Source organism: Lissotriton vulgaris, chromosome 9, assembly GCF_964263255.1.
Source record: "Lissotriton vulgaris chromosome 9, aLisVul1.2, whole genome shotgun sequence".
Lineage (NCBI taxonomy): Eukaryota > Metazoa > Chordata > Amphibia > Caudata > Salamandridae > Lissotriton > Lissotriton vulgaris.
The window spans coordinates 829839209-829852588 of NC_141697.1; the positions used below are offsets into that span (position 1 = coordinate 829839209).

General features: G+C 43.3%; 1 protein-coding gene across 1 annotated transcript in view; it reads left to right on the plus strand.

Moving 5' to 3' along the window:
• The window catches only part of LOC147692319 (solute carrier family 22 member 6-B-like), a 509964-nt gene that overhangs the window by 158892 nt on the left and 337692 nt on the right, over positions 1 to 13380 (plus strand). The window contains exon 3 of the mRNA XM_086938568.1: positions 9073 to 9227. Within this exon, the coding sequence (XP_086794694.1) occupies positions 9073 to 9227 (155 nt within the window). The remainder of the gene's footprint in view (positions 1 to 9072; positions 9228 to 13380) is intronic.

A 13380-nucleotide genomic window follows, 5' to 3' on the forward strand; every position in this document is an offset into this window, starting at 1 on the left:
TGAGGTGGAAGGTGCCACAGAGCCCGGCTTAAGATAAGTATTGCAGGCTCTCATTCAATGTTTATTTAACCCCTTCACTGCGGCGGCTATTCCGCCGCAGTGCTAAGGAGGCGAGGCGGCCGCGCGGCGGCCGCATGCTGGTGACGGAACCGCTCCGTCACCAGCGTCGGTTGCGCTGTGCTTATGACGGAGCAGTTCCGTCATGGCCCCGCCCGCTCAATAGAACGCTCAGCGCAGGCGCGGAATTCGCGCCGCGCAGGAGCGTCGGGCGGGCCATGACGGAACCGCTCCGTCATCAGCACAATGTCACCGCAGCTGATGACGGAGCGGTTCCGTCATCAGCAGGGAAGGGATTAAGTATATGTTTTTTTCCCCTTTTTTGCTGTGCTTTTTTTTTCCCTTGTCCTAATCTATATATCTCATAAAAATTTGATTTCAACTTCAATTTCCCTTGGACCAGGGTGGGGAGGGGGGAGGGACCTTGCAGGAAGGGCGTGAAGCTTATTTCGGCATCTATTTTTGTGGAATATATGTAAAAAAAAGGTACAAAAGAATAAAGACTTAAAAAAAAGACTTTAAAAAAAAGAAGGTAACGTGGGCAGTTTTATGTTGTGAAATCATTAGATGGGAATTATTCAAAGAATTTCTGCAGACATTTTCATGAAAAATTGACAAGTTGAATGGGTTTTCACATAAAATGATGTTGAAAGACAGTGTTCAACCTAAATTCATAAAATGAGGATCTCTACATGGATTGTATAGGAAGACGTCAATAAGGAAATTAACAGATTGTTGAAAGATGAAATATTATGTAAGTTAAATCTATGAACATGTAAACGTTTTTATCATTTGTTCCTATGTTCTGTATTTCTATAGGTTTTTATATGTTCCTTAAGCTGTATTAAAAATGTGTTTTAAAGAGGAAGATGGGTGGTATCTGTCCTGTTCCTGGTTTAATGTTGTCTCCCTGTCATCACATTCTCAGCGATGTTTACTTCTAGAATGTATTGCTGCCTAATATAAGAATCTATTTCTGTTCAAACAGTGGAGAAGCTGTGGCCAGTGTGTCTTATGAATAAATCCTTAACTGGACCTAACCTGCCTGTGTCTATTTGAAGAGGACTTCGCACAACCCCACTTAAAATCTGAGACCCAGCTGTATTCCTTTTTTTTTTACTTTGCAAAAAAGTCAGTAGATTCACAATAGTGTACATTTCTGTTAATCATATAAAGAGCAAAGCAATAAAGGGAAATAAATGAATTCGAAGATATTGCATTCGTGTTCCCCCCCCGCCCAATTTAGCCCCCCCCCCCTAAGATCCCCTCCCCCCATCAGGGAGTTAGTCATCCTCCAGATGCTCTTACAAACTCATGTACAAGTTCAAATTAAGCTTTAAATCAGTCACCCATTGCTCGCCAACCATCTACTCAATGGCGCCCAGATTTCTTGGCCTTTCCTTTGGGAGCGCGGTCCCCTTCTTGCATAAATGACTTTTTCCAAGTTATAATTCGCCATTAACCGAGAATGCCATTGTTGAAAACCCGGTGGATTAGGGTTCAGCTATGCAGATGCTAAGCATAGGCGCAGTACTGCCATACCAATAAACACTAGTGTTTCCCCAGAGTTTCCCTGCAGATCCTGGTCGACCCCAAGACCAATTAACATTGGTGAGGGGTTCCAGGCAATTCCCAGGGCTTCATTTTAAAAGTTAAATCATTTCTCGTTTTAATATATCCAAAGCATGACATGTGGCAAAAATATGACTACGGTCTGCTTGATATAGGGCCCAGCGTGGACAAGCTGTTCCTCTTCCTGTACCCCTTTTAGCGTTTTACTTGAGGGGTGTAATAAAGCGAAAAACATGTTTTATAGTATTGAGCCCGGAGTTCGGCTGGCAGTAAAATATTCTGTGCTAAACTATGTACATGAAAAAATAACTCCTCTGAAACGCCGGTCTCTGCCTTCCATTTTGCAGCTCGATTTTCCATATCGTCTGGCATTAATGAGTTAAATAACTTATAGACAAAACCGATAGACAGATCTCTATTCTTTCTAAGTTTATCTATAATTTCAATGTCACAAAACCCATTCGGCCCACCCTCTCTTAGTCAAAAAGTCCTGAATTTGCAAAAACTTAAAGAAATCTCAGCTGTCAAGTCCAAACCATTCTCTAAGATTTTCAAACGAAACCAGGCCGGCTGGAGAGAAGCCACCCAATTTAGTCAGACTGGTGTCACTCCATCTTTCTATAATAGAGCCTTTAAAAATCTCCGGCAAAATGGGGTTACAAAGTAGCGTGTCAAAATTCAAGCGGCCAAGCCCAATTAGTTTCTTAATACATTTAATGACCTTGAAGCCACCCTGTAGTGACTTAAAACAGACTTTCTTATAATGATTGTCATGAAGGTGTGGCCAGGCCGATCCCCATGCCTCTGTGGTCATAGCAAGCTCAATTGTTGATGGTATCACTTCAATCCTGCTTTCTCTAGGTTTTTCCTGAATGAGAGCTAAATAATGCAATAAGGTAAGAGCCCAGTAATAAAGTTTGATATTTGTTAGGGCCAGTATGACCCTTTCTTTGGGCAAGTAGAGGAATTTAAATGCTCGTCTAGGTTTCGCGTGTCCCCGTATAAATCTGGAAAATAAATCTTCAATTGGTTTAAAACAATTAATATCAAATTCTAAGGGGATTGCACGTAGCAGATACAACATATTTGGAAAGAACAGCATTTGTATGCTATTGCATCTACCAATAATAGATAGATGCAAGTGAGTAATCTAGCCAGTTCTGGTTTAATTTAGGCTATTAGTGGTTTAATATTATCATTCACAATACAGTCAGTGTTTGCAATAATAGCAACACCCATCACTAATCTTAACGTGTTCATTACAGATAATCTGGGTTTTGTTGCGATTGATAGCATACCCGGAGAGAGACCCAAATCTCGCCGCCTCTATTTCGATCTTGCCAATTGCTACGTCAGGGTCAGGTGTCACCAGAGCGATATCATCGGCGTATGCCAGGACTTTAGTTTCCCAGTTGTTTGTTATAATGGGCTGGATAAGATTGTTATGTTCTAGCTGACGTGGAAAGGGGTCTATATATATTGCAAATAAGAGAGGGGAGCTCGGGTATCCTTGCTGGGTACCTCTCATTATATTAAAGCTGTCAGTAAGTTCTCCATTCACCAAGAGTTTTGCAGTGGGAAGGACATAGAGCATTTTGAAGGCTTGCAAAAGGCCCTTTCCAATCCCAACCCTCGACAGAGCTTCCCAGAAAAAGGCCCAGGAAACTCTGTTGAAGGCCTTCTCCACGTCCAACAAGATTAGTGCTATTGGTTCCGTAGTAATATTTTTAGCGTCAAGAAGTGAAATGACCCTTCGGAAGGGATCGGTCGTCCCACGTACAGGAATAAACCCTTACTGTTGAGATAACCATATGGATAACTGAGGCCAGTAGTGTAGCTAGCATTTTTGAGTAAATCTTGTTGTCCGAGTTGATCAGTGTTATGGAGCAATACGACCCAGGATCTGTTGGTATTTTTATTTTTTACAGAAAAATTACAATTTTAGCCTGTGACCAAGACTCAGGTGGTCTTCCCCTCTTTAAAAACATGCGTGACCGGCTGCATTATACAATCTCAGCTGTGTAGAGAATTTTTTTATAACATTCAAGGGGTATGCTGTCTAGACCAGTAGCCTTACCACTTGGTAGGCTATTGATACACAGTAGTATCTCTAACCGTTGAGGCTGCTCTTACAGCTGTAGTTGTACCTCCTGTGGGAATTGTTCTATGGGGTTCTGATTAAGATATGTCACGATCTCTGCTGAATTTCTTTGTGGAGCTTCATAATAAAGCTTTTGGTAATAAGAATGAAATACCTTTCGGATTCCCACTGAGTCTTAGATTAATCCCTTGTCGGGATCTTCAATCTTTGAAATTAGATTCCAGGTTGCCCTTTGTCTCGCTCTAATAGTAAGATGATGACCGACTAGCTCGCTACATTCGTAAGCTTCCTCTCCCCAAGCGGAGATTTTGTCCGCCGCACCTTTAGCTAATATTTTCATGATTGCTGATTTAGCAGCCATAATCCTTGTTTGTGCTTCCCTGTATTAACCTTAATTTAAAACTATACTTATTAGCTCGTCAGCAGCTGCTAATCTCGCTAATCGCTCATTCATTGCCGCTAGTTTTTTTATTCATTATGAGAGAAAATCTCAGTGTTTCCCCACGTATTCCTGCCTTGAGTGCATCCCAAACAATAACAATTCTTGCACTTCCTATATTTTCTTTCAGAAATTGAGGTATCCACCCCTTCATGAGTCACAGTATTCTTTTTTAAAAAGAAGCGCCCACTCAAAACTCCATGTAAAAGAAGCACCACTTTTAAACCTTGCCATCTTAGTCTCTACTATTAACGGGTTATGGTCTGCCAATATATGAAGTGCTTATTTCTATTCTGCAATCCTGCAGTAGGGAGTGGGATACTAAGATATAATCTATTCTTACATGTTTGCGGTGAGGATGAAAAAAATAAGTGAAACCAGGATTTGTAGGATTCTGCCAGTTCCAAAGATGTTAGCGCATGTTCCTAACATAATGACCGTAATGCCGTAAACACAATTGGTTTATGGCTCCTATATGTCCAACATGGTTCCTGTCTCAGATCCTTATCGGCAGGCAAGATTATATTAACATCTCTGCAAATTATTAACCGGAGTGGCCAATTAGCTAATTTGTTATTGATATGATGGAATACCATTGGGTCATCTACATTACTACCAGAGATGGAGCAAATAGTAAGTAGGTTCCCAATATTCCTATGACATAAATTGATTGCCCATCTCCCTAGCTGATCAGCTATGGTGCGGCTTAATTGCAACGTTCGGTTAGATGCCAAGATTGCGACCCCATGTGTGCGAGACTTCTGCGTTGTGGCCCCCACCAATACATACCCAAGTGTCGCTAAAAGGTGTTTCTGTGAATTTTCAATGTGTGTTTCCTGCATACAGATTATGTCTGCTTTTAATAACCTTAATCCTGCTGCTGTATTCCATCTTTTTTTAGGATCATTGAGACTGCAAATATTAATTGTGGTGATACGTATTTTACTCATTTATACTTAATAGTGCTTGTACCATCTTGTAAAACAAAAGTTTTCAGGCTATAATCGCCCTTCTAGTAGACCAACATACCCTGTCCTCCCACCCACCGAGTGCTCTCCCTCTACCACGCGCCTCCCACCATCAATACTAGAGGTTACCTGGCCTAGGCGGGGCCAGGAAGATGGCATCTGAGGGACAAAAGACCCTGTGTTACAACTGGTCTACCCCCCCATATAACCCTCAATGAAAACACAAAAACTGATTTTTCAACCTTACATACATTCTAAGTGTAGCAATAAAGAACTTTAAGAAAAAGAAAAGATAGGTAAAGATAAGATTGGAATGTTAATAGTGCTCAGTTAAAAGTCTTGTAATATCATAATGGCATTTCTTCCCAGCTAGTTATATTTAGAGCATTTCCTGGTCTCCCGGCTCTATCAACAATTTCCTTTAAATATACTTTGACCTGAATCTCAGGGACGAAACTGCGAGTAGTCCCCTTATAAACAATTTTTAGCCGTACTGGGTTCTGCAGGTATACATCGGCTCCTAGCTGTTGGAAAGGAGTGAAGAGCTGCCTCAACCTCCATCTCCGCTCAACTGTTGCATGGGCAAAGTCAGGTCTTGTGAAGAAAGTGATCCCATCAAATGTCCTTTTATTCATAGGCCTAGCCAAATCATACAGTGCCTGGCGTAGGAGAAAGTTTCCAAAAAACACAAGTATGGTTCGGGAATGCTGAGGTGTAACAGAGGCACGTTTGGAGGAAATTAACAGGAACCTGTGCGCCCGCTTATTTTCTTTGTCCCAGTCCCAAGTGTGTAATTCTGTGAAGGCCCCCTTAAGGAGCGTGATCATGTAGCCCCTAGGATCATTCCTTTTCGCACCTTACAGAATGCCTAGAAAGCGGAGATTATTGTGCTGCTGCCTATTTTCTTGCTCCTCCATCTTCCATATGAGGTCCTTAACTATGCCCACATGTTCATCTCCTTGAGTTATCAGTGCGGCTACGTCTTTCTCTAGGATTTCTGTCCGTACTTCAACGGAAGACATCCGATCTGCAAACTCTGCGCAGGTTCTGCCGACCTTCCTCACGGTCCCTTGTCATTTTTTGGCAGCTAGACGTGATCTGCTGCTGTCAGATTTGGCTTCCTTCTGGAAACTCTTGATGGTCTGTAAAACTGTTATCAGTGCGGGCTCGGACTTTGCCCTGTCATCCCCTCCTCTGCTGCCGCCATTATTGCCATTAATTGTAGTATTGCCACCTGAATTGACCATAGTATCTGACAGGACTGTAAGTTGTGTTGTAGAGTAGACCCATCTCAGATCTGCCGCGCTTACCCCATCAGGGGTATTGCATCTTCTTTGTCGTTCTGTTTTCTTTTTCCTTTGTACCTTTCTCTGCCCATGTCTTTTCTTGTAGAGCTCTGTGTATGAGCTGCTGTCTCCATTAGGCCCAGCTTCTTCACTTGAGGCAGATATACTTATATCCGATATTTCAGATTCGTCAGTTAACGAGTAGAACTTTTCTGGAAAGTTGTTGGGCGTCTTTGGTGAGATACAGGGGGATTTGTCACTTGTGCTTCGCGCTGTTTTCATTGATCCCTTATATGAGCTGCTGCTGTTTGTTTCTTTTTTATCCAAGGAGTCGTTCTCATCAATGCATTTTGATAGCTTGCTAGGGGGATCTCCATCCAGATCCGGAGTTGAGCGGGCATCTGACGTGGTTTCCAGGAAGGTTAGGGGGGTGTAGTATGATTCAGGGGCAACCATAACCTCCTGTATTGTAGATGAGGGAGTATTTAAATGCATTGTTCCTACAGATGTATCTACCTCTGCCTCAGGTTGTTTAGGCAGAGTTGTTTCCACCCATTCTGCCCCCTTTGCCCCATCTGTTGCGGTGGGAACCTTGAGTCCTGACCCTGCTGCTAACCCAAAGCTGCTCGTGATTAACGGCGACAATGTCCATCCAGGATCTTTATGAGTTTTGGTTAACGGTCTCGTAGTGGCTTTTTCTTTTCCTTCTTGATTTGCAACCTCCACTCCTTCAGAATTTTTCCCCTTCTACCCCTTCTCTCTTTTTTCAAGCACCTTACTTTTACTCCCATGATTGACTAGTCGTTTTTGCTGTTTATCGGCTATCCCGTACCCGGGTTGCAGTGCTGATTACGTTTCGGAGCCGGTTTGCATATTTTTACTTTTGCCTGCCTTCGCCCCCCCTGCCCGCCATCCTTACTTGTGCTTGTGCTTTTGGGTCCTCCTGCTGCTACAAAGTATCTCGGTGATGTAGCGGTCCGCCAAGAGCTCCACGTATTGCCCAAGCAGCTGCAGTCCGACAAGTATCTCTCTCGCAGCTAGCGGATTTCTGTGGCTCACACTGCACTCACGTTCCTGCGTTGCAGCTGCAGCATTGATGCTGAGTCGTGCCGCAGGGCGAGGAGCATCGGAGATGACCGATTCACGTGTGGCTCTCTTGAGGTAAGGACGTGGCGTGTAGACAACTTGCGCTAGTCCTGCCCGTCACTTTGGAAGCCTAACAGATAAGCAGGGCTCGAGTTGGGGTACCATGCAGGTGGATGGCGTCCCCCACTTATTTTACCGGGGGACACCATCCCCCCTGCCTAACAGTTGGACTTCACTCTTTGGCCTCTCTGGGACGAGGAGCTCGGCACCTTTCGTGACGTCACTTCCTGGCGTGACATCACTTCCGGTGACAGCGTCCCCCCACTTCTTTTTTTAGGACTTGTGCCCTGCAGATAAGGTAGACATGTGCTGTAAATGTCGAGATGGCTGCATTCAGCTTCTTTTCCGCAAATTTGTGTGAAGCGGAATTCTGTTATTCAGGGTCTAAACGGAGTTAGAATGCATTTTCTCGGTTTCTGACCAGCGGAGCACCACGTCAGAGTTATCGCTCAGATGCCATCTTGCCTCCTACCGGCCCAGCTCTATTCCAATGCACATTTTTGCCAAATAATCCCTTGGTCTTGGTTTGCTGCCCCCTAAATATTATTGTTGAATTTTTGAATTTAGGATTTTTAATGGAACAGTTTTTGTTTTTGCTTTTCTGTTTGTGCCCAACATTTATTTATCCACAGTCTTGTGACATTTACACATAGATTTTTTGATGAAATTGGTTTAGATATTTATTTGCTAAATGTGCGTAGTTGCATGTGTGACACATATATTTGTTTGAGGAATACCCTGTTGTTTGTGCCACAGTACCATTGGTGAGTCAGGGGTTCATACCAGAGTGTTTGGGACATGTTCGTACTCAGTTACTGTATACATCGAGACAGTGTTCAATTTCTCCTTTATCTTAACATCCTCATTGCCTACACGATCAGTTTGCTTGAAGAATAGGTCAATCAAGCTGATTTTGTCCCCTTTAGCGTAGCACTTCTCAATCTTGTCTTTACTCACAAACTACAGCTGAAATCCTGCTTTATCAGTCCTTATTCCACACGTGTTTTCCCACTTGTGACCTATGCTGTTCAGAGTTGACCCATTACTTTTTTTCTCCGTCGTTTACTCGGGGAATTCAATGTGTATAAACTGCTCTATTTGTGAAATAATATTTACTTATGCCACTCCAGATTTCCAGTGCACTGACCACAAGTTTCATATTGTGGCTTATAGGGGCCCGGTTCAGATAAAACATGAGGCTTTTAGCTGTGTTTGACCCTCTTATAAGTTTTAATTTCTCCATCATGGCACCATTTTCATCCTTCCTTCCATATTATTATGTGAGTTTTAAATCATGCACCTTCTGGCCTAATATACCATTTGAAATTAGAGGAACATTCAGAAAAAGTACAATTACTTGCACTTATTTCCCACTGTAAATCATGCGTGGAAAGGACAACATCTTTGACATAGATTGTAGTAGGTTTGATACACATTTTAAGTGCTCATCTTCTGCTCATTATAGTGCTAAAGCCCATTTTATGTGCTTTTATTTCTCTCCAGATTTGGTCGTCGGGCAATACTGCTGTGGTCCTTCTTGCAGATTGCTGCCATGGGCACTGGAGCTGCTCTCTCACCCAACTTCTTGGCTTACTGCATATTCCGCTTCTTGACTGGCATGGGGATTTCAGGCTTCATTCTGAACGACCTCAGCCTGGGTGAGTGTCCTTTTAATTGCAGAGTGAAAGATTTCACAGAAAAATAATAATGATTAACAGATATGTTTGTTAAGCACCATGGCTTAAGTTAATCTTACAATGGAGAATTAACAACTAGAAGCTGATAGAGCTATGGGCCTCTGTACAAAGCCTTTTGTGTTCGCAAACCTGGAAATTTGTAAAAACTATAGCTTTTTAGTTTTAAAAATGAAACAGCAAAACGTTTTTTCCACACAGTCCCTTTAAGGGAAAAAAAGCTACATATTTTAAAAATGTCTTTAATATGAACGCAAAGACAAGGGGGTGATGGACGAGGGGCTGAAACTTTTCAGACGCTCACCCCCAGTCACAGATCTGGGTTGAATCTATCATCATTCTTTAGCTCATTTCACCATCCCAGTTTAGACCCAGCTATATGCAAATCAGTCTTGAACCTGTGCCTCATGAAAACAAAACAGTCCAGCCCGAACTGCCAAACCACATGTCTTCCCTGGACAGAAAACAAGCATCCTGGGACCGGTTTCGGTGTAACACCCCTCATCAGCCAGGCTAGCTTGAATCCAGTGGTAAAGTGTACACTTGAATTTATTGTACAGTTAATTAAAACTCACATTATAAAAAGACAAAACATTAAACTTTGAAGTTAAAATTGTGTACAGCCTTATCTTAGTACAATTGCATTTAAAGGTGATTAGCTCTTAAGTTAAAAATCACATTGGTCACAATTTCTTTGTCTGTGCAGTCCATTTCGAGGATAATAAAGTGCTAGTGCTTCAGAGTGCTGGTCTTGGTTTTAGCTCACCTGATTCTAGACGGGCTGCCTCTGTGAGAAACAAAAGTGTCTTAGTTGCGTGATATACTTCCTGCACCTTTTTATAAGTCTTTGCGTCTGCTAGCCACTATGTCAAAGTACTTTGTTAATCGGCAGCTTAGTTGAGTTTCCTCTTTATTAAAACACAGCATCACAGCTTGCTTGCAGCTTCTTATGCCCTTTTCGTTCCATAATACTCGTAGTAAGGCAGCCTTCTGTCCACCAGGTTTGGGCAAATACAGATTATGTGTGTTAAGTCCTCTTTACCTATCCCATGAGACGGCAGGACTGTTCTCCATCTCTCATTTTCTAGGGTGCCATGTGAGGAAGGAATGGTAGAACACCGAAGCGCAAATTTAAGAAGTTTTCTTTTGTCTTCCGTGTAAGTCCCATGTTCAGATATGCTCGTGGTTTAAACGTTTTATAATCGTTCAATACTGTCCAACCATTAGTCCTCTTGGTCAGAATTTCCTTATCTTCTTTTATTGATAACATTTTAGTTACTTTTGTTACTATCTTTTTAAAGCTCTTATTATCTGCTCAGAGATTTGTTCGTTCGAGATACACCAGTGATTCTGATAGGTACTTCTTAGTAGGTGATTTTTCTCGACTTGACAGCTCCGCCCAAAGGTGGGCATTTAGAGATCCTTGTTCTGCACCTCTGATTTTACGCCAACTGTTTATGTAAGCACCTCTTCTCTCCACTGTTTGTCTCTGAACGTCAAATTCAAGGCATATTTGGGCGGGTGACACGTAGTTAGGCAGCTGGAAAATTGCTCTGTATGTTCTAGCGATTATTTCATCTAGAGCTAACGAATCCAGTGGTAAAGTGAGCAAGGGACCCAAATCTGGGCATACCCTGCCAACTTAGGGCGAACAAAGCAAGCACAAGGAGATGACGCGCAAAATCTAATCTTTCACGTCATGAGGGGAACAGCTGTCTAAACGCTCCTTACCTGATCTTCTCCAATGCCGTGACGGGAACGGCACGTTGACTTGCCTCCACGCCACTCTGTCATCGGTCTCAGCCGTGAGGGGAACGGCCAGGAGACAACTACATCTCCCATCAGGCATTGCTTGGCACATGCGGAGGGCATCATTACAGGGCGCCAGAAGCCCATAAACCCAGCGCGGCCCTCCCGCAGCGCGGGATACGCAAAATCTAATCTTTCATGCCGTGAGGGGAACGGCTGTCTACACCCTCCTTACCTGGTCTTCTCCATTGCAGTGAGGGGAACGGCATGTTGACTTGCCTTCACGCCACTTTGTCATTGATCTCAGCTGTGAGGGGAACGGCCAGGAGACAACTACATCTCCCATTAGGCATTGTTTGCGCCTGCGGAGGGCATCACTACCAGGTGCAAAAAGCCCATAAACCCAGCGCGGCCTTCCAGCAGAGCGGGATGTGCGCGGACGATTGGCCCATCCGCGCCCGTCAGAGCCTGGAATAGGCTGGACTGGGCCACCCCTCCAACTTTCATTCATGGGTAAGTGCAAATATTTGGACAATCAGGAACAGGAGGGTTTAAAAGCTAAAATCCCCAGAAAGACCCCGTCTAGCACATCATACTTGACATCGGCTGTAGGAGCCCTGAACAAAGAGATAGCTAATGCAGAAAAGGAGCTGGGTCTGCGCACAAGTCAAACTTCTGGAGAAGGGACTGTGGCAATTGATCATCCGTCACATATTCCCGTACCCCTAGAACCAGTAACACTGATTACTACCCTAAAAACAAGGAGTGAATCCCAGAATCATGAGACTGTAGTGATAGAGTCTGCTACTCCTGAAGCACCGACTCTGTATAAGGAAAGAACTACAAGGGGTCAAAAAGGGGAGTCTGCGGAGGGAAAAGGTACTAGTAGAAAAGTCAGCAAGTGGGCTAAAGGGGCAAAAAGAAAATACCCCAAGTAGTCATCTAAGATGGATGAAAATATGAATTTGACATTACGGAATTTGATAGAGGCTAATTTCAGTGCGCGGTTTGAATCCATTTTAACTGGTATTGCCAACGAATTTATTGATACTCTTAATGCTTGTGTTGCGGACCTTAAGAAAAAATGTGAAAGGCTGGACTCTTTTTTGAGGGATATAAAGTATACCCCGCAAGCTATTTCAAATGCTGGATTGTTATCTATTCCACCTATTCCACTTGTAGAGAGTAGGTTTAATTCCCAAGGGAAAGATTTAGGTTTCCAACCATCTCAACCTTCAGGGGGAGGGGTAAAATCTAACTCCATTGGTAGAACGGTGGCCAATCTAAGTTCTGCTGTAGTAGGGGGGAAACCCTTTGAAGGTGACTCGAGCTAAGCCAAAACGCAATTTAATGGCCCTCCCCTGACAAGTAAGGAAGACTGTGCCCCGCAGGTGAAAAATATAACCCATAATGGGGGTAGAATTAATCTCCCTCCCGAAGCCACCCCTTTGGTTACGGTTCTTATTGGCGTTCCCCCGCTTAGTGTCCCCGACAGCGAATCAACGGCGGCCTTGTTACGTAAGACAAAACATTGGTGTGACCATTATTGTATTGGCCAACCTTATATTTCTGTCCAGATGTTAATGGCTAGACGGGTGGCCTGGGTGGGTTATGGCCCCAAACAGGTACCTGGCGACTGCATCATAGTAAATTTTAACAAACGGGATGCAGTCGACAGGCTGTTTTGGGATGCCTCCAGGGTACATGAGGACAACATCAGGGTGCTGCCATTAGGTTTTTTCTATCCCCCAGTAAGTTCCAAACGAGTTTGTGAGGGAGAAAGGGTGGTGGAATAGACTAAATTTTATCAGCCCCTGATGTGCCCCCCACTCAGTAAAAGTTCTGTATCACGTACTGATAAAAATCACCTCAAATGTCCAGGTCTGTTGAGGGAGGCCTACCTCTCTCAAACAGATTTTCACCTCTAACTCAATTGGATGGGAACGATTGACTGGAGGGGAATGAGGATTGTATTCTTGTACCATACCCCAATAGTTCTGCCATAGGTGATATAGGAGGAGAAATTAGCCCCAACTGTAGTATAATTAGCTGATATATTGCAGGGCTTAGATTGAAAAGAGATGACCTAATTTTTCTGAAATTTATTAAATCACATGACATATTAGCAGTACAGGAAACATGGGATATGGGGGATAACTTCTGGCTGGACGGGTATAGATCCTATTTCCGACCTGCCCGACCTGCCATAGCAGGTAGAGCAATAGGTGGTTTAGTGCTTCTCCATTCCCTTAAAGTAAAGGGTTCATTAAAAAGGTTGGGGGTAGATTATTCAAATTGTCTGATAGTAGAAGTAACTTCCTCCAGTCATCCCAAGTTATTACTTATACATTTCTATAACTTTGGGGAA